The sequence below is a fragment of the Eptatretus burgeri genome, chromosome 16, assembly GCF_056783735.1.
Source record: "Eptatretus burgeri isolate ZD-2024b chromosome 16, Ebu_testis_v1, whole genome shotgun sequence".
Classification (NCBI taxonomy): Eukaryota; Metazoa; Chordata; class Myxini; order Myxiniformes; family Myxinidae; genus Eptatretus; species Eptatretus burgeri.
The window spans coordinates 44,548,853-44,570,616 of NC_140976.1; the positions used below are offsets into that span (position 1 = coordinate 44,548,853).

The 21,764-nt window shown below is 42.3% G+C and overlaps 1 protein-coding gene across 4 annotated transcripts in view; it reads left to right on the forward strand.

Moving 5' to 3' along the window:
- Window positions 1-21,764, forward strand: part of LOC147011000 (acetyl-CoA carboxylase-like) — a 171,849-nt gene that overhangs the window by 83,977 nt on the left and 66,108 nt on the right. For all 4 annotated transcript variants that reach the window (XM_085858679.1, XM_085858680.1, XM_085858681.1 and 1 more), the window contains 8 exons: window positions 2,748-2,894; window positions 7,608-7,796; window positions 8,033-8,133; window positions 8,521-8,609; window positions 13,639-13,763; window positions 18,395-18,508; window positions 20,767-20,880; window positions 21,417-21,506. In XM_085858679.1, coding sequence (XP_085714805.1) covers window positions 2,748-2,894; window positions 7,608-7,796; window positions 8,033-8,133; window positions 8,521-8,609; window positions 13,639-13,763; window positions 18,395-18,508; window positions 20,767-20,880; window positions 21,417-21,506 — 969 coding nt within the window. The remainder of the gene's footprint in view (window positions 1-2,747; window positions 2,895-7,607; window positions 7,797-8,032; window positions 8,134-8,520; window positions 8,610-13,638; window positions 13,764-18,394; window positions 18,509-20,766; window positions 20,881-21,416; window positions 21,507-21,764) is intronic.

Below are 21,764 nucleotides of genomic sequence, written 5' to 3' on the forward strand. Positions count from 1 at the left end.
ATGCTACACATTTGTATTGTACGGACAAGAACTGTGAAGGTCTGAAATGCCAATGCTTGCAAGCAGGTCTAGAGTGCATACAGATCTGCTCCTGTAGGTCAGACTGCAGTAATCCATTCAATAGGAAGCCAGAGGAGATGGAAGGTGAAACAGATGGTGGAGATACCTAAGATCCCTTTTCTGATGATTTGGGTGCTGGTAATCATTCTTCTTGTTTTGTACTGAAGGATATCAAGCTTGCATATAGGACCATTAATTATGCAAGTTGATCTGTTGGTGAATAATGTACTAATCCCATTGTGATAAAAGGCAAAGCCCTGGAGAGAAAGTGAAAGGTTGTCCCAAACCTGACAGTGATTTCCGATCCTGAAAAATGGACTATCTCATATTGTCTTGATAAAGCTTAACGTATTTCACGGTACGTAAAGAGTTAAATTCACTTGTAATCTTGATTATGTATTATTTGGAACATACAATTCCTGTGTGAAGTACCTGACAACATGCTATGACAAAATTATCGGCTCTGCTGGAGCAGTAAATCAAAGCTGTGTTCAAGTGTTGAGGGTAAAGTGCTGGAATGGGGGGGGGGGGGGGGGTTAAAGGATTAACATAGTTCGTAGCACAAAAACATTTGCTCAAGTACATCAGAACAGCAAATACGCATGTGAGTGTTTTGAGTGTTTCTACCATTCAGGAAGATTAAAAACTTATGCGGGAAATAAATTTCTTATATTTTCTTCTATTTCCATATTTTCAATGTTTCCGGATGCAAGGGGTCATTTTCAACATTAGATATTGTCCTATAGATTCATATGCCACAATAAAATTCAAGCCACAATAAAAATATGCCACACAATAAAATGCCATGTCAGCAGGAGATTTCACGAGTACAACATCACTTTTCCTTAAGCAGACATCCTAAGGAACAAAATGATACCTATATTGTCTTGTTCTAAAGTTGTGTAACGTATGACAAAAATTTGGCCCCTGAACCACTGCACTAAAATCATAAATCTAGTTTTTGGGTTGGTCAAGTCAAACTCGAATATGCTGGCATGTGATTCAGCAGTGGGTGATGGCTCTGAAAAGCAAGCAGGTCAGGGTAATCTCCATACTCTATTGGAATTGCTCGAGTGCTTAACAACATGGCATTCCTGCTTTGTTCTCCAAACTCTTGGCCTTTTCCATCAAGACCAAATTATTTCCTGGTTGACGCACTTTCTTCATGTTAACAAATAGCACGTTGCTTTCCTTGCCTTGCTCTCATCCATTTTCCCCTTGGAAGCAGGTGTTCTATCCAGCAGTGTCCTTTCTCTTATGTTCTCACACCCAGACATGTTTCATGTTTTCAAAGTATCTCAGCAATGCTGAATGGAGAAGCTGGATCAGACTCTGCAACGGTTGCAAGAGTTAGATGTGCATGGCAGAAGTTTTGGGAATTGAGTGGCGTGTTGACGAGGAGGGGAGTGAAGTTGAAGGGAACGGTGGATGCTACATGTGTGAGAAGTGCTCTGATTTATGGGAGCGAGACATGGGTAATGAACATAGAGCAGCAACGAAGCCTGGAAAGGGTGGAAATGTGAATGGTTCGGTGGATTTGCTGACTATCGTTGAGAGAGAGGAAGACAAATGATGAATTGTGGAAGATGATGGTAATAGAGCCTGTGATGGATGTTGTGAAGAGAAACAGGTTGAGATGGTTGGGTCATGTGTTGAGGAAGGATGAAAGTGACTGGGTAAGAAGAGTGATGGAAATTTATGTCGAAGGGAGTAGAGGATGGGAAGACTGAAAAAGACTTGGCTAAAGGTGGTGGAAGAAGAAATGCGGGTAAGGGGTGGGGTTAACAAGGGGAGATGCAGAAAATAGGGCAAAATGGAGAAGATTGTCATGGGGCTTGTGCAAGGTTGACCCTTGCTCTCGCAGGGAAAATGGCCTTAAAAATGCCTGTTGTGTGTTGTTGTCAGCAAAGATCACATGTTGAATCCCCCAATATTCTTTGGTGTGTAACTGCTTACTGATAGGCATTTGCTGGAGCCTCTCAACTTCCAGATTTCTGAGCTGGCTTTAAGAGGTTGTCAAAACACGATTTCGGCCTCTGAGTTTCTCCCAGTTCTTTGGTGCTTATTGTACAATGTGTGTATTATTGTGGCCTCCAATGCTCCCCAGGAGACATTATTGCACCCAAGACTACTGTGCATACTCGTGATGTGGAGATCATCTATATTATGTGGGCCTTTATTGGGATCCAGTCACTTTGCTTGTAAAAATGGGAGTTGTGCATAAATATTCTAAAAGTTCAAAAACCTGGGAAACCTTTTTAAATAAAATGCAAAAGAGCAATAGGGGAAGTATAAAAACGGCCATCTATTAATTACAAATGCAAATTGGCATATCTCCACCCCACCCCACCCCGCCCCCTCCACTCCCACCTCCCTTCTCATATGCATGTAATGAATAGATGGACTGGAATAGTGAAAGGTAAGAAACCAGATATATTGCTCTTATGAACAGATCAAGTGAAACATGCGCCCGAGGACAAATGTAACCGGAAATTTAATATGCAGGGCGAGTTACAGACAGACAGACAGACAGACAGACAGACAGCAAACTCAGCATTTATAATTTAATACTAATATTGAATTATTTTTATTGCCAATTTTTGAAACTTGTTATTTTCTTCTTGATAGCTCTGTTTCACCATTTTGCTTACTTGTTTGCCTTGAGATTGCCTGTTCTGTGCCCCTAGGCAAACCTTTACCTTGGTCCTTTGCCAACGCAACTGTCGTTACCATTTTGTGGAGACAAGCTGCATCAAGTGTTTCACACCGTTCTGGACAACCTGCTCAATGTCATGCATGAATACTGCCTTCCTGAGCCATATTTCACTTTGAAGGTACCAGCCCATAGCTTGGCCCTTTTGTTTTGGTTCGGTCATTGAATAGAAGTGTTGAAGCAAAGTTTCTGACTACTTGTGCTTCAAGAGTATTCATGCTCATAAAGTGGTCCATTTTTTAACGTCACTCAAGGGTATTGCGTTTTGGTTTGTTTGTTTTTGTTCGTCAGTTTGCTTGTCTGTCTATATGTCAACACATAATGCACTAACATAGGCCACAACACCGCCTGGTGGTAGCCAATATTGTAAGGTGTGGTTGTTGAGTGCTTTTATTTGAATTGATGACGTGTTAGTGTGGATAATTTGCATTCCTGTAAGTGAGTGGGCGTGGGTGCTTGATGGCCGGAAGTAAGACCGCTGGAAGGATAAGATCCATGGAACCGCTGGATCTTATCCTTCAAGACATACCTGCTCACATTTGGCTTGGAGGATGTGAGTGATGCCCACAATGCTCCCTTACTAGATATTATTCTGCTGCTGCACTGCCTAGACCCTCTGCTGCTGCTAGACTAGACTAGACCCTCTGCTGCTGCACTGTCTGGGGATTGAGGGACAGTGCATCTTCTCCACAATGGGTCTGGCTGGCACATACACTGAGGCTGTCGCTGTTCTCGAGGGACATTTCGCCTCGGCCAAGTGTTCTTTGGTGGTTCACATTCAATTTTTCTGCTTATGGCTGCATTGCGGAAATTGGCACTGCCATGTCAATTTGGATCGCTTCATGCCGACATGATTCGGGACTCGCTTATTTAATAAAAAACCTCGAGTATGCAAATGCATGAGAGCCTTTTGCTTGAATCTCATGATTTAACTCTGACCAAAGACATTCGATTAGCATGCTTAGTGGAGTCTGCCGCAACATGTGCTGCTGAAATTGCTGAAGCTCCCTCACCTTCTACAGTTACTGAACCTACAGTGCAGAAAGTTCAGCCTGCCTCACTGCAACAGGATATGAACCCTAACTCCCCTGTTCAGCATGTGCAGCAACACCCTGCTTGCTTTATGCAGTGCTGTGGAAACTGCTTATCCACCAGACATGAGGCCAGAGCACTTGACTGCCTGGCATGGGGGCAAACCTGCAGAAATTGCAATAAGCTGAATCACTTTGCCAGATGATGTCGCTCTGCCCCAGCGGCAGCTCCTGCCCAGCACCCACACCCAGCACCAGCCACAATCCACACTGTGCTCTTCAGCCATTCCCCTTGCCCTGCGGGAACCAGTGACGGCTGACCTGAAAGCCCTTCTGGATTCTGGGATTATTGAGCCCATCAATGCCTCCTCTAGATCCCCAACCTGATGATGGCAAGGAAAAAGTCAAGGGGATTCCACATTTGCGTGTATATGCACACTGTGAGCATAGCCATCATCCCGGATAATTATCCACTTCAAACAACGGAAGAGCTCACTACCCACTTTTATGGCTCCACAGTCTTCAATAAACTGTACTTGCGACAAGGCTACCTACAGGTTCCCCGAGGCCCTAGACCCAAGCAGCAAAATCCTCACTACTTTCTTCGCACACGCTGGCCGGCTGGTGTTTTTTGCGACAACCGCATGCCTTTCAGTCTGAACTTGGTGCTCAGCTGCTTCGAGAAGATCATGTCCTCTGTCTTCAATGGCATCCCAGGAGTGCCCCTTTATCTGTATCTATCTGAACGACATCGTATTGCATGGCCCCAATGTCTCCATGCATGATGAATGCCTCTGTCAGGTGTTCTGCAAGTTTGCCCAGCACAAACTCATGCTCAAGAAGGAGAAGTGCATATTTACCGTGCATCTTTAATCGAGTTTGTGGGGTTCCACCTGTCAGCCCACGGCATCTCTCCATGACAATTCAATTCAGATTAGATCCACCACATTCCAGAGCCGACATCCGCCCCACAGCTCACCTCCTTTCTGAGCATGACATCATACTATATCTGCTTCTTGCCTCAGTACTCAGCCATGACATCAACCCTGTGTCAGCTACTGAAGAAAGAGGCTCCTTGTGTCTGGACTGCAGACTGTCAAGAGGCTGTGCACCACATGAAGTGTCAACTCACCATGGCACCTGTCCTGGCACACTTTGACCTTACCCTCCCCACCCTGGTTACCTATGATACCTCTGCCACAGCGCTGGGGGCCGTCCTCTCTCAAATGCAGAAAGGGGCGGAGAAACCCATTGCTTTCATTTTCTCGGGCATTGAGCCCTTCCGAACAGAAATACTCTGTGGGGGAAAGTGAGGCGCTAGCTTGCGTATGGGCATGTGAACACTGACACATGTACCTATATGGCTGGGCATTTACACGTCACATGGATAACCAGGCTGTCACAGCCTTGATTTCCACCTCAGACATTGGATACAGACAACTGCAACTGTAAGGATTGACAGATTGCTTACAACAGTACAGTTTCACCCCGGGACAATGTGGTGGTGGACTTGCCCTCCAGAGCAGCCGTTACTCCCAAATTTTCTGGCCAGCCGGTGGACAGACAGGACGATTTGATCCAACTGCTGCACACCCCTCTCCAGGCTGTGATTTCCCTTCCTGAACTCCAGCCAGCATCGGCGGAGGACCCCATCTTCTGCATCCTGCACTTCCATATCACAGGTGGCTGGCCTACCCGGGTGCCCGATGAGCTTGCACCATTCACCATGGTGAAGGAGGAACTGTCATACTGGAACAACACCTGTGTGGCTCTTGATCACTGCACAGTCACATGAGAGACACCTGTGTATCGTTATATTGCAGCAGCGGTGTTGGAACCTTGTGTGGTGGCCTGGTATCGACCATGAGGTAATCGTTAGGGATGTGCAGCTTGCCTGATCAGCAGGAAAACTGGCCATTCTGCCCACCACCCTGACAACCGCTGTCCTGGCCTTCTAAATCCTGGGAGCACCTGCAGATGCACATCTGTGGGGAAATCCATGGTGTACCCTACCACCAGTGCTACCTTGTGGTCATCTGCGATCTTCATTCCAAATGGCCTGAAGTCTTTCTGGTGGGATCAGTCACCTACCAGGCCATACTCAACATCCTGGACACTCATCTCCCAGGTCATTACGACAGATAATGTGCCGCAGTTAATCTCTGCCAAGTTCTCCACGTTCTTCAGCGATAAGGGGATCAAGCACAGCCATCAACCACCGAAGGTCAACGAGGGTGGGTGGGAGGTGTTGAGCGGTTTAATCAAACCATTAAGAATGGCAAACGAGCACACCTATCTCAGGGTTTCACATTCCAAACGGCTCTTCTCCAGACGCTCCTGTACTATAGAGTGACCCAGCACACCATGACTGGTCTCACCGGTGCTACTAATCTCTGCTGTAGGATAGGCTGCACAACTGTTGCTGGATAGACTGCATCCACAAAAGACTTACTCCCCTGCATCTGTGGGTTGCACCAGGGTTCGCCAGCACCAGCATCGCGTGAAGCATTGGTTTAACAGAAATCGCAGAGTGAAGCCGACTGGCGTACTTGTCTTGGACTGGGTAAGGGCTCCACCATCGTGACGTTCTCCAGCCCTTCTGGTCCTCCCCGCTGGAAGTCAGTCATCAGCTGGAGCAAGCGACCTTCCAGTTCCAGGGCGGTTCGTGGTGGAATGCTAGCTGGCTGTGTAAAGTGCTGCCTCCAGACCCTCAGCCAGTACCCTTTGGCCACCATGGACCTGTGGTCTGGCCTGCCAGTTCAGATGCAGTGACCTATGGGGGAGGCCCTGAACCTGTTGTGCCTGCAGCACGGCCCGCACAAGTTTGACAGCGTTCGGGTTACCTGCGGGACTTAGTGACGTCCTTCCACACCTGAACTCCGTGTGGGGGAAGGGATGAACATGTTATGTTTGGTTGTTATGTGATTTTATTTGAATTGATGACATGTTAATGTGTAGTTTGCATTGCTGTAAGTAAATGAGCGTGGGTGCTTGACGGCAGGATGTGACACTGTATGGCGACTGACTGTTGAATAAACATGTGCAAGCAACAGAATAAACGTCCTCTTTTTTGTCAACTCAGAATTTCTATAAAACGTATATATAATTGGAATGCTAGTCCATCTATAAAGTATGTACCATTACAATCTCAGCATGTCTATAAAGTACATGTATTAAGAACGTGAGAACGTCAATAAAATACATAAGATTGGAACGTGAATCTGAACAATAAAACTGAAATAGTCTCTTTGTCCGCTGTATGAATGTAAACCGACGTTGTCTGCATCATCTACACACCACACAAAACAAGTCTTCGAGGATCTGCAATCTATAATTTCTCTTTCTAGTTATGATTGTGAAAGACACATTTGTGAGATACATGTTCACACATAACTCGCTTTCCTTTGTTTTATTTTCTGCTCCATTCTGATTTCCTCGTGGCCCATTTCCATTACACATTTGACAAATGTTTGGGCACAGCTTTACACCAAGCTCTTAGATCCTGCATGCTATGTTGAAGAAAATCGCTGCAGCTGGCAGGATAACCTAGACGTATGTAGACTCGATTCTGGGCTGTTTAGCCTGGTTTGAATCTCGGCCCAGTTAGAAACTGCAATCCTGTGTTTTGCAGGCAGGGCGGTTCATCAATGTATGCTCCCTCCATCAGATGGAGGTTAAACTGGATGTCCCATCTGCTAGTATTTATTTGTGGCCATAAAAGATCTCAAGGTCTTCTTCATGAACTTGGCACAATCCTAGGGAATGGGTGGCGAACTCATGGACTTCACTTATTTTTATCACAGATTACAGAGTGGGTGGACGTTCTCATGCGGACACTGCACGACCCATCTCTGCCACTGATGGAGCTGCAGGAGTTGATGACGAGCATCTCTGGGCGTCTGCCTTTGGCTGTAGAGAAGGCAATACGGAAATACATGGCACAGTATGCCAGCAACATCACTTCTGTGTTGTGCCAGTTTCCCAGCCAGCAGGTACTGCTGTTCCAGCCATATTGAACCTGTGACAGGTCGATCACGATTCTTTCTTTCTTTTAAGAATCGTGTTCAACATGTCATCATCCAAAGAAGTTCTTGTTTCTGAGACAGTGTGATATTTTTGAAGAAACCTTCAAAAACATGCAATTGATTTTCACTTATTTGGTTATAGCAGATGTATTGTATGATGGTTGAGAAAGGCGTTTGATTGGAAGTTTTGGGGTTGCAAACAGATTGCCAATATTCTGGATCGGCATGCCGCCACCCTGCATCGTAAGGCTGATCGGGAGGTGTTCTTCATGAATGCGCAAAGCATTCTTCAGCTGGTTCAGCGGTGAGGGCTATTAAGGCAGCTAACTACAGCTTCCACCAATTGGCAGCTTGTATGCAAAATTAAATTACTAATAACTAAAATGTGATGTTGTTTCAGAAGGATATTGCTGCAATAGAGAAGGTTCAATGTAGAGCAGCAAGATCGATACCAGGATTGACAAGGTTTCATAGTAACAAGGAAATAGAAGGAACTTAGTTTTTTTTGCAATAGAAAGGGGGACATTATGTGGAGATCGGTGATATTTAAGAAAGGGGATAGATATTTAAGGTGTTACAATGAAATAATAGACTCTATGAATGATGGTGTCGGTCAATTTTGGCTGACAAGATCATGGATTTTATTAATTAAAAGTTGATAATATGTTTGCCTGTGTGAATACACATACAGATACCGCAGTGGAATTCGAGGCCACATGAAAGTTGTAGTGATGGATCTGCTCAGAGAATATCTTAAGGTGGAGACTCAGTTTCAGCAAGGTCAGTATGTAACTTGGTAATTGTGCATGGTCTTGGATTAAAAAGTTGCCAAGTTCTAAGCAGCAATTCACAATTATTTGCCGAAATGGAAATCTATACAGAAAACCATGCGACTTCACGCTGACTAAGTGCATTGTTACTTGTGTAACAAGTAACATGCTGAGAGATAATGCTGAGATAATGTTACGGAAGGTTTACCCCTCCTATGTGCGGTGAGTGCAAATGCATCTTTGTGCACCGCTCATTTAAACATGGCCATATTTTATGGGCAAAAATCTTCAAGTAGAGCTGTCCCTGGTTCTTGAAGCTCACCATTAGTGTGTGGTGCACTATATACCTTTGCAGACTGCATTCCGTGATGAGACAAGCTAAGAAAATGTGCACAGCATGAATACCTATCTTGTAGCTGTTGAACTCATCCTGTCCTTTCAGTTATAATAATAATAATAATAATAATAATAATTCTGGTTTTATTATCAAACACCAAAAAAAGTCCAAAGATGAAAGATATTTGGTTTACAATGAAAAACTAGAAAAAGCAATTGGAGATTGCAAACCCTTGCCAGGGCTTGGTTTTTGTGGTGTTTGGGTAGTTTTGGCAAGTATATTTTGTATGGTGTTTGTATACTGGTGTTATGTAATTAATAATAGACGTAACTAGAACTGCCACTTTATAACTGCTGGCAGTGATGCTGGCAGTACCAAGACGTCCTGCTTTGATGCAACCCCACTTTAATCGAACCCCTGACCAATGACGTTATTGGTAGTCAATTGAATTCAGAATGGGATTGAAATATATTCAATTCAAATCAAATGGAAGACCAAATACTGTTGGGACAGTACTGCATTGCAGTCATCAGAAGCAACCCGAACACGCAAAAAGCAAAGATGAAGTCATCAGGATAGGATTTGGGTTTCAGCTGCTGCTACTCTACCCTCAAACCTATCCAGGTGCAGCCAAGTGAGCATTGTTCAAAAAAAAATCATTCAAAAAGAACCCATATGAAAAATAATTCTGGCTGCCAGACCATGCATCCGATCAGGTTCAAATTTAAAACATCTATTCACCATCACTACGAGATAATTGTGGTTTCACATCAATCGAAGAAGCGGTTCAAGAGATTTAACAAAAAGAAAGATTTTCTCTCAATCCAAAATGGCTGCCAGACCATGTGACCTATCAATTATTCGTGAATACACTGACCATATTAATGAAATTAAAATTGACCATATTAATGAAAGATCAGGTCAACCGGATGAAAATTGAACATTTTTTGATTGAAATTGATGATTTTTCTAAGTTTGAACTGTTGTTGACCTTTGACCTCAAAAATAGTTGGTTTCCCAATTCAATAATGCACTATACATTTGCTGTTTAATTCTCAAGTCAATTGGATGAAGATTTACGATTTTTCAGGTAAAAATGGATGATTTTAAATGTTTGCCCGAGTCGACCTTCAATCTTTTGACCTCAAATAGTTGGTTTCCCAATTCAGTGATGCAATATGCAAATCCTGTTCAAATTTCAACTTAATGGGAAGAATAATGATTTTAGAAATTTGACCTCAAGATGACCTTTTACCTCAAAATCAAATGGCTTCTCAGTTGAGAATACCTCTACAACTTGTTAAAGTTTCATGACGATCGGTTTAGAAATGTGACCTGAACCCGATTGACAAACAAACAGATAGACAAAGAATAACAAAATCGACTCACCAATATACTTGAAACATCTTCGATTTTGCAAGTAACAAACAAGAATGATGTCATGCGTAGCACGATACTTGTGAAATGTTTAAAACAAATTTAACCTCAAAAACAATTAGTGGTTGAATTCAACAAATCCTCTTTAAATTTGAAGTACTGTAATTCTGATGAAAGTTACCAATTTTAGAAATTTGGCCTATGTTGACTTTTCGGCCTCTCTTGACCTTTTGGCTGATGTTGACCTTAAAAATAATTCTTTGTTGAATTCAGTGACCTGATATGCAAATCCTATTCAAATTTCTAGTCAATAGGATGAAAATTGAGGATTTTAGAAATCTGATAAAGTGGTTGACCTTTAACCTTTTTATCTCAAAAACAAGCTTCTTGCTGATGACGAACTGTACCATGTGGTGAAGTTTCGTGAACAACAGTTTAAAATTGTGACCTGTAGGTGGTTGACATTGATAGAAACAGACAGACAGACAGACAGACAGAATAAAACACAAGACCAACCAATATACGGTACTTGGAAAAATCTTTGACTTTCACAAGTAACAAACTAATGGACCCAAACGCAATGCCATCTCCTCTGGCGAGGGTAACTAATATAAATACATTTTGGCTGGCGGGATAGCCCCGAGATATGCCCACTGGCATCTGAGCCATGTAGCCTGGGTTTGAATGTCAACCCAGCCATAAACCGTCACCTTGGTGTTTCGCATGCATGGCGCGATGTCAATGTCTTTCCCTCAGATAGATGTTAAACTGGGTGTCACGCTTGCCAGCATTAGCTGGTCAATGTCAATGGTCTCACGGTGTAGCTCCATTTAATACAACTCTACTTTATTATTATTATTTTTTTGTACACAAGGTTTAGGCTCGTGGAATTGCTAGTGCACTGAATGGATCAGGATACAACAGGACAAAAGCAACAGTAGAGAGAGGGTGGAAACACCAACAGCAGGGTTGAAGGACAAAATTGAGGGAGTCCTGGACAAATAATAGCTGTGGGGAGGAATGATTGCAAGGGCAGGATGCATGAGGTGGACAATATTGGTCCAGAAGGAAACTCTTTGGGAGGAAAAAGTGGAAATTTGAAAGGTGCTGGGCTTGGGGAGGGGGTGTTAACATTGAGCCCATTGAAGATTAGGATTGGGCCTGGAACACTACCTTGTGGCACTCCAGCCATGACAGGGAGCGGAAATTAAAGGATTTTGTTGAGAGCCACACGTTGGCTGTGAGAGTAGAGTAAGTCGGTAAGCCATCTGTGGAGTTAACCTTAAATGCCATCGGCAGAAAGTTTCGAGAGCAAGGTAGTTTGCCAGACTGTATCGAAAGCTCGAGATATGTCGAGAGAGATGGCCCTGATCTCATGTCTGACATGAGCCTCCATCCATTTCGGGAGGGTAGGACCAGCTTGTCCAAGGTGGAGTCTGAATCTGAATTGGTGATCTGAAATGAGGCTGTTAGAGAAACAGAAGGATTATAATGATGAATTCCATGTCCTTGCTGATGATTGGAAGTAAACTAATAGGTTGTAGTTAAAGGGATTGGTTTTTGCATCTCTTTTATTCAATGCAGTTATTTTTTCTGACTTCTAAGTAGATGGAAGATGACCTAGGACAAATGATAGTGTGCAAAGAGCAGAGAGAGGAAGTACAAGAGCAGTCGAGCAGGTGTTTAAGACATGTGAGCTGATGTCGTCTGGTCCAGTTGCAGAATCAAAGGTGAGTGTTTCCCAAAACTTATCCACCTTCTCAGGTGCAAAAGACACAGGGTCTCGGAGCAATTGGGTTTTATTGGGAAGGGTGGCTACAGAGAGCGAGGGGTTGGGGAAACAAGATTCGGAAAGAAACTGAATTGAGGCATTCGGCCTTCTCACAAGTGGAGTCTGCTGTGGTGCCTTTTTGAAGTGCAAGAAGGGATGGAAGGGTAGCATCCTCTTGTAACAGACGTAACGAGGTGCCACCAGGCTTCAGAGGAGGGAGAGAAGTTTTAGAGTTCAATCTTGAGGTTGGACAGATGTTGTTTTCTGGCTCTCCTGAGAGTGGACACACACTTGTTGTGGACTTTTTGGAAAGAGCGAAGATTGCCTTATGTTGGGTTTGCCTTCCAAAAGGAGAATGCAAGTTGTTTCAGAGCAACTGCCTCACCACAATTCAGTATACAATGGGCTAACTGAAGAGGAGTAGGAAGAGTAGGATAACTAAATATGAGATTAGATGGGATGGATCTGTACATGAAAGAGCAGGTTTCTATGGAAGAATTACTAAGCTGAGTTAACATCAGGTGCAGTAGATATGGGAGACAAGTCTTGAAGAGAGATGGCTGCTTGCAGTCCCTGCCAATATGCATGAGTGAACTGCCAGATTCGCTGGCGTTGAGGCTGCTCTCTGAGAATAACCAGATATGTTAATTTTCACAAGCATATGATCAGATGAACCATTTGGAGCGGAAGAAGAGCGGGAAACATTTGCCGTGGGGTTTGTCATCACCAAGTCCAGAAGGATTTTCCAAGGGGAGAAATCTTTGTCAGCAAGTTCACAGATTGAGTCATTTCTATGGAGTCACAAAAGTCCTTTGCTGTAGTGCCATTGTTGGTGAGAGAGGTCCCAACACCCAGCCAATTTGCATGGTGACAATTTAAATCACCACATATGAGGAAAAGAGAGTTGGGATGGGTGGTTAAAAGTTGGTCCATGTTGTCTGAGAGAGATGTAGATGGAGTTGTCACTTTTTGGAGATATTGAGAAAATAGCAAAAAAAGAATGAAGAACAGGAAGTACAGCAGAAGGAAATTCAAGTTGGAGGATAATTCAAGTTGGATAATTGTGAAGTGGAAAAAGAAAGTATTTTTCTTTGTTTTTATTTTTTTGAAACGAGGAGGGGAAATAGGATAACGTTGAGGAGGTATAAGTAAAACATTTGGGAAGAAAGAAGAAAATGAGGAATATGGGGACACAATTTTCACAGCTATCTGAGGAGTAACTAAAGTTGGCCTTGAACAACACAAAAACGAATTTGACGTAGACATGACATTTAACACGGACAGATATAACAGCAACACATAGATGGAGATATAACAGAAAAACATGACAAATCTGGTTCAGAAAACTTAGTTTTCATGACGTGGATGCGATAGCTGTGGATTCGACCAACACTAAATCTCTGAACCTGAAGTAATGTTGTTGGTGTGCACTGTGGGGTTTATCGTCTTTTAATTTGTCTTTTTCAATACTCGTCTTTTTCAAATCAATTTGGATCAGTGTCCATTGTCATATCGAATAATACCGAAACGAGCTGACTTTGTTTTGTCATGCAGGAAACTATGACAAATGTGTCATGGCTTTGCGGGAGCAGCACCGTGGTGAAATGGCGACCGTCCTGAACCTAATGTTCTCTCATGCACAAGTTGCAAAAAAGAACATTCTCGTCACCCTTCTCATTGTAGGTTTGGGAAATTCATGGATCCTGGCAAAACTTCACACGATCCTTTTATAATGTGCTGTTTCATGGAATTAAAATTTGGCAATTTTATACAATCTGCAATATTTGGGCCTCCCAACGCCTTCGCACCCCTGACCCTCCATCAAAAATCCCCTCTCTGACCCAAGTTGTACATTTTTCAGCCAACCCTTTTTTTTTCTAACTTATTATTGGGACCTTATTTTGTTTTCCATCTGTTGTAACAAATGAACTTGTGAGGTATTTCCACAAAGCCCAGTGAATTGAGTGAGTGAGGGAGTGATTGATTGATTTATATACTGTATATACAGGGTGTTCCAAAATGATGTGCACCTTTATATTTAACTGCATTATTTTTTCTTATTGGTCGATTTCGTTTGTTTTTGTGTAATAATACACAGAATTAGTTGAATTTTTGTTTATTATCGGGAAGAAAAGCTTCAACAAACAATATGGAGTGATATCATGAGTAGTTGTGTTGAATCCAAGCAATGCGTCTGGATGACAGCTACCACATACAAACATGGCAGTTGTCGATGACTCGGCTGAGAACTGGAGCTGGTATGTGTCTAATCTCCCGTCTGATGTTATTTTTCGACTCCTGCATTGTGTGTGGGTTGTTTTCATAGACTTTTGCTTTGAGAGACACCCATAGGTGGTCTTTTACACACCATACACCAAGGATGTTGTGAAAATCCCAGTCGTCTTCAATCTATGGCAATGGCGGTACAAAATTTGAACCTCTCCCTCTTATTTCTTTCAGTCTTTTGCTGCATTAACTGTATCTGGCATGGATACAGTTTGATTGTCATGTATGATTCTGCCAACACTTATCTGAGAAGTTCCCACCAGCTGTGCAAGTCAGTGTGTCGACTCTTTTTGGAGAAGCCTGCAAAGCTTCTATTAGTCTCTATCTTGTCGGGTGTTCTCACTGAAGGTTTTCGACCACTGTGTCCTTTAATTTGGTCTTTCATACTTCCAGTGTCTCCAAACTTATCAACAATACATATGATGGTTTTGTATTGTGGAATTCTTGCATTTGGATAAACCTTATGAAACTACCTTTGTATAGAAGCATATAACTTGGTCACTTAAACATCTCGAGAATGAGTGTCCACTCGGGCACAGAGAAATTTTCGGCAATGTTGAAACTTCTTTGCAAAAAAAACTTCAAACTTTGTTCTTTAGGCGACCTGAAAATTAAAAAGCGGGTCACATTCGTGAAATGACAGCCATTTCAAAAGTTGCATATCATTTTGGACCACCCTATGTATATCTGAAATGATAAGTTTGTGTGTTTGTGTGTGTGTCTGTCCTCCATAACTTCAAAACCATGAAATTGAGTGACCTGAAACCTTGCATGCATACTAAGGGAACTCCAAGGGAGTGCATGAATGAAAACCAGGTATTTGGGTAAATTTAAATACCCCTTATGCAGATAATTTACAGCTTGCCTTCATGAAAGGCTTATCCTTCGTCAGCCCAACTTTACCTCGCAGGGGTCCTCCATAAACATTTTGATTCAGTTGACTGAAAATGATTTGCTTTGGAACATGTCGTAATGGTTTCTGTACGATTGAGCTTCATACCTACGAATCATTGATCATTGATGGCCCTGTCACACCTTGACGTTTTAGCCAGCGTATGGCAAGGTATCAAAATGTATGTAAAACGCTGGCGTATGCTGAACTATTGATGTTTTTTTTTTCCAGTTTTGGACATATTCATAACGAGTTGGACGTATGCATAACGTATTAGTAATGTACACAGAACGTTTCGATAACATTTAGATAACTTATATCAACGAATGCTGAGCGTGTTGTCGGCGCTCACAACCTATGCCCAACGATGGTATAACTTATGCATAGCGCGTATCGCCGACGATCACGTGGCGTAGGCTATTAATAGGCTGCGGATCGACGATTCAAATCATAACCGCACTCGACATCGAAGTGTCAAGCTGCTGTCACACCTTGACGTTTTAGCCAGCGTATGCCGACGTATGAAAAATTTGCCGAATACGCTGACACACGTCGAATACATTATGGGTAAGTTTTGTATACATTAACAGCACGCTCAAGCACGCTGGCATACTTCGCAGCACGCCGAGTACGTCGACAAATTTTCAGCATGTTGAAAATTTTTCGACGTATGACACACGTTCCGCATACGCTGGCCATAAGTTGTAGGCACGTTACGCGATTGTGGACACACGTCGACACACGTTACTTGTAAGTTACTCATAAGTCGAAACATGTCGAGGTAATGGTTAGCGTCAGTGTTCCAGACTCCCTGTTTTTTTTTTTTTGTTTTTTGTTTTTTTCTTTCTTCGGTATGACGGTCATGTTGACGCTTCGATTTCTAGTGCGGTTATGATTTAAATCGTTGAGCGGCAGCCCATTAATTATATTATATAATAACCGCACTAGAAATTGAAGTGTAAACATCACCGTCATACCAAAGAAAAAAACAAACAAACAAAAAAAAACAACAAAAACAGGGAGTCTGGAACACTGACGCTAACCATTACCTCAACGTGTTTCGACTTGTGAGTAACTCGCAAGTAAGGCCAAAAAAAAAAAAATGTTGCATTGGCGTAACCCGCCCGACCCTAAAAATTCCGCCGACCCTACGTTTTTTTTTTTGTTTTTTTTGCTATCGATTTCAAGTATCTTGTTGATTGCGATCGCGATCGCAAAAACCCGGAAGTGTTTCGGACAGAACCCGCCGACAAAAAGGGTGGTACTCGAGCCAGGGGAGATTTTGGGAGGGATTTATTAGGAAAAAAAATAAAAAATAAAAAAAAGATCCCGACCTACCTACCCTATTTTTCAGTGACCCGTTACGCCAATGCAACATTTTTTTTTTTTGGCCTAACGTGTGCCGACGTGTGTCAACGATTGCGTAACGTGCCTACAACTTATGGCCAGCTTATGCGGAACGTGTGAGTCATACGCTGGCATACTTCGAAAAATTTCAAGCATGGAAAATTTGTCTAACAGCTCGGCGTACTACGACGTATGCCAGCGCACTACGACGTATGCCAGCGTGCTCTTAACGTATACAAAACTTACCCATAATGTATTCGACGTGTGCCAGCGTTTTAGACAAATTTTTCATACGTCGGCATACGCTGGCTAAATCGTCAAGGTGTGACAGGGCCTTGAGCACTGATCTTCTTACCTACATCTCGCTGTATCCATTGCTAATTGCTTGCCAAGCCAGCCATTCCTTATTAACTGATGTTTGTAAGCCATGGCGATACAGTGCTTCCTTAAACCGTTTCGTTGGACTGCTTGTTTGAGTGCTTAAGCCACTTGCTGAATGATCTACAAGCTGCTTGGTTTGAACCATCTGTTTTTTAAAATTCCCTCCATATGGTGGACCCAGATTGCATCCATTTCAAAAATATTAAAAAGGTGGGGATCGGCATGTCGGATCTGCCAAACATTTTCGGCAATTTGAACCAGAAGTATTCCTGACTCTGCAAGGCGGTTCTGAGATTTTTAAAAGAGAGCGGGAAATCCATATAATAATGTATTCTGAATTACCAAAGGTTCCTTTGGCCACATGGCGTTTATAGAGCCTCACGGCTCTGAAAACACCATAAAACTTAAAACGAAGATCCCTCCTTCTCCATATTTGGCAAAGCAATGGGGTTCACACACGTCTTTTTTTTCAATGTGGTCGTTTCGAGTGAGCGACGTGGTAAGGTGACGTGAACGACGAGTTATGACGTACGCAGTTCATTCATCTGCTCTACCCGTGTACAGTGTTGTTTCACAGGTTAAAAAAAGTGTGTGCGTGCGTGCGTGCGTGCGTGCGTGCGCGCGCGCGTGCCCCTCGTTTGTCGGTCACCTGTGCGACCTCACGCTATGGCCCACAGTTCACACTACACACACTGTCATTCTTCTAAACATATCAACAAATTAACCCTATTCTCCTTTGTAATAACCGGTCGATGGATCAGTATACAAACTGCAGGCCCCGCAGTGCCATGCGGTGCTTCGGTGTCATCTGGTGTGTTTTTGATTTGTTAATTTTTTTACACAATACCACATTGTTTCCCATATTTGTGCGATCTTCTTCATTTCGGATGTTATTTCAGAGGGTGTAAGGGGGTAGGGTCAGTGGGAGGAGGCAGAGGAGGTTAGGATGAGGAATGGGTGGGGTGAGAGGTGGGGGGGGTTGGAGTCCAGGGGGAGGTGCGGAGGGAAGAATAAGGGGTGGGATGAAGAAGAGGTTGGGGGAGGGACCCACCAGGTCCCTATGCTAGTTCACGATGTATATTTATATACATTTTGCTCTGTGATCTCTGGCTTTGTATCATGTGTGTCAAAAGGCACAACAGTTTTTGTGTTCGGGTTCAGATGAGACATTTATGGCATGATTGCAAGTCGACTTGTTCATTGTGCTTTGTTACTTCTCTTGTTTATCATGGTGAGGGTGAAAAGGGGGGGGAGTTCGATCACTGCGAAACTCATTGCTTTAGCTCTCATACGAGCCTCGACATTGTATCAAATAATAATTATATAAAATCTATGTCTTGAACTGTTGACAGCAGGTCCTGATTGCACATTTATTTATTTTTTAAATCTTTTTTTGCCATGCAGGATCAACTTTGCGGTCGAGACCCAACACTAACTGAGGAGCTTACAAACATCCTGAATGAGTTGACGCAGCTAAACAAAAACATGAATGCCAAGGTTGCCCTGAGGGCCAGACAGGTATGTTTTGGGACCATTCCTCTGGTTGGTTGAGCTCTTCCATCCAACCCTGATGTAAATGGCATTGTTTTTGACACTTTGATCACCAGGAAATTGACATTATGAAATGAGTATGTGTGAACTTGTCACATGCTCAGCAGTTGCATGTTTGATTATGTGATGGTTGTTCAATTGTAGGGCAAACGTACAACTGCAGGATTGACAGCCAGTAACGCAGCTGCATTTTGAACGATACATATTGTCTCATCACAATTGGCCTGTTTGGTATTCCCATATGAGTATGCTGGAATCTCAGGTTTAAATCCACATCATTGTCCATTGTATAAAATGTCCTTGCAATTAATGTAAAAATACATTCCATTTGTTAGAAATGATGCAGTTTGCCTCAAGGATTTAATTTCCTTGTCCGACACATGATGTATTTACAGGTGCCTTCATGAGCTTTTGATACTGAAGATAACAAAGGTTCTTTCAAATACTAAAGCATCTTGGGTCCACCCTGTATGTCAATAGTCGTGAACTTACACTTACCGCCTCATCCGTCTCCTTTTTCGACTGTCTTGTGTTCCTGAGCAAGTCTGCTTGTGATAACATTTGTCCATGATTTGGCGTTGAGTCTGTTCTTGTAAAGTTGCCGTCGAGCGTGCTGTCGAGTTCCTATGTTGTCGTCGTCTCATTATTTCCCTTGCTGTGTCCTCCTCTTAATGATGATTAAGTCTCCATAATTTATGTCATTGTCACTGTGGTTTGTGAAGCTGCAGATTCACCTTCCAGCTAAGTTATCATTAAACTGAATGCACAGAGCTTTGGCGTGCAGGCCTGATTATTAAATAATTAAACTCACCATGCCGTGGGCTCACTGCAAGTTCCTTTTGTTTTGTTCAAAACTTGACCACCTTTTTCAGCGACATATTATTCAATGCTCGGGTTAATGTGTAAAAATAAAAATACAAAGAAAAGAAAGGTTTATCAGTCATTGATGTTTTTGTGAAACATTGTTTGTTAGTATGAAACTTGCAGGGGTATCTGGCATTGCCAGGTCTATTTTTGGGGGGGGAGAGGGAAGGGCTAAAGCACTTCCCTACACCCACAAAGGAATGAGGCCGGGGATCATTTACTCTTACATTTCACATAGCTACAAAGGCTTAGGCATGAAAAAGTGATTGAAAAAGAAATCGAACTTTCTATTTTTTTTATTTTCAAAATTCTCAATATATATATATATATATATATATATATATATATATATATATATATATATATATATATATATATATATATATACATATATGTATGTATATGTGTGTGTAATATATATATATATATATATATATATATATATATATATATATATATATATATATATTGTTTTTTTTTTTTTAACCAAAAACACCCCCCAATGCTCAAACATGAACCTCTGAAAGTTTGACGAAGATCCATTCAGGTTTGTGTGCATGCGTGCGCGTGCGTGCGTGCGTGTCAGAATTTCGTTATTGTGATATCTTGTGAACTGCTGATGGGATTTTGACCAAACTTGTACTAGAATGGACTATGATGCAAAGATGAATCGATTCGTTTTTGGGTTCAAAAGGTGGAATGTCTACGGTCATGTGACCTTTAATTCAACATCTTTGCTTCCACAATAGCTGTGAAGCACAGAAGGGATTTAAACCAAACTTGGCACAAGTATGGGCTGTGATACAAAGTTGAACTGATTCTGTTTTAGGTTCAGCAGGTTAAACACTAGTTTGACACTGACTGGTCTTGCACCCTTTGAAAATTATCTTGCAGATCATCACCTGAGTTGGAAGCATCTGATGTTTTCTTTCTTGTGTACATCTCCTATCTCTATCTCTATCTCTATCTCTATCTCTATCTCTATCTCTATCTCCCTCTCTCTTCCCCTGTCTCCCTCTCTCATGTGGCCTTTAATGTTTTCACGTGACCTTTTAATTGATATCAAACATAACATTGGGTAGACACCTAACACAGTTGGAGGCAGGCATATCCATTTTCGCATTCACGTCAAACTAGATTTTCTAAAATAATTTTGTGTTTTTAATTGTCCTAAGCAAATCGGATATGACTTAAGCAAATTAACTGACCTGTTCAACCATTCAAAGCACAGGTTTAATTTATCAGGTGTCGGCTGTTGAGGTGGTTGTGGCATGATGATACATGATGAAAATTATTGGACATTTGAGTTGTTTTTGGAAATAGTTTAAAATGCTCTTGTCTGATATTGTGAATCTTTGCAGGTACTGATCGCCTCCCATTTACCATCATATGAGCTTCGACATAATCAGGTCGAGTCCATATTTCTCTCTGCAATTGACATGTACGGTCATCAGTTTTGCCCAGAGAACCTGAAGGTGAGGGCTCTCATGTTTTGGAAGGATGTCAACATTGTCAAGAGGTTGATATTCATAATGGCTTCGTGTTTTTGTTTTGGTGGTGCAGGTGGTGGGGTGGAGTTGTCATTTATGAACTTTTTGTGTGGTTTGATATTGTAAAAGGAATTTGACAACATGTAGAGTAATGACTTTTTGTGTGCCAGGGGAGATAAAATTATTTTTAGTCGACCAGTTATTGTACCTTGTGGCATATCTTGAATGCTTTGCAGACTGACATGGAGTGTGATGTTTAGTCATCCACTTTCTGTATTCCCACTGTTATCGTTCTTCCCTTCCTGAGCTCTGCTTTCTGAACCTGTGCCACTTGCTTGCTCCACTCCTAGATGTGTGTTGCAATTTTCCAACGTCTGATTTGCTCTTTAAAAAAAAAAAAAAAAATGAAAAAACAGCGGGAGCAGCTCCACTTCCTTAAGTGCTACTTTAGCTATTGCTGCCCATTATGCTATACCATCGCCATTGCACTTGTTATTGTGGCTTTCTTTTGACTCCCACAGAAGCTGATCCTGTCAGAGACATCTATTTTTGATGTCCTTCCAAACTTCTTCTTCCATAGTAATCAGGTGGTCCGGATGGCAGCGTTGGAGGTAATGAGTGGTTTTTTGGGGGGGGGGGGGTTTGTCATGAATATTGAATCCGCAGCGTTTATGTGGCACAATACCTTTTGGAAAAGATAAAATCACACAAGGTCTGAGCCAATTGTTAATCCCAATTTGGCAATACATGTGTGTGAGTAAGATGCTATGAAACAATCTCTGTCACCGATTATTTTGTTAATTTTCTGACCTTAACCGTGGCGTTTTATCTTCGTTTTGAGTACATCCCACAGCTTTGTGTCATGTATT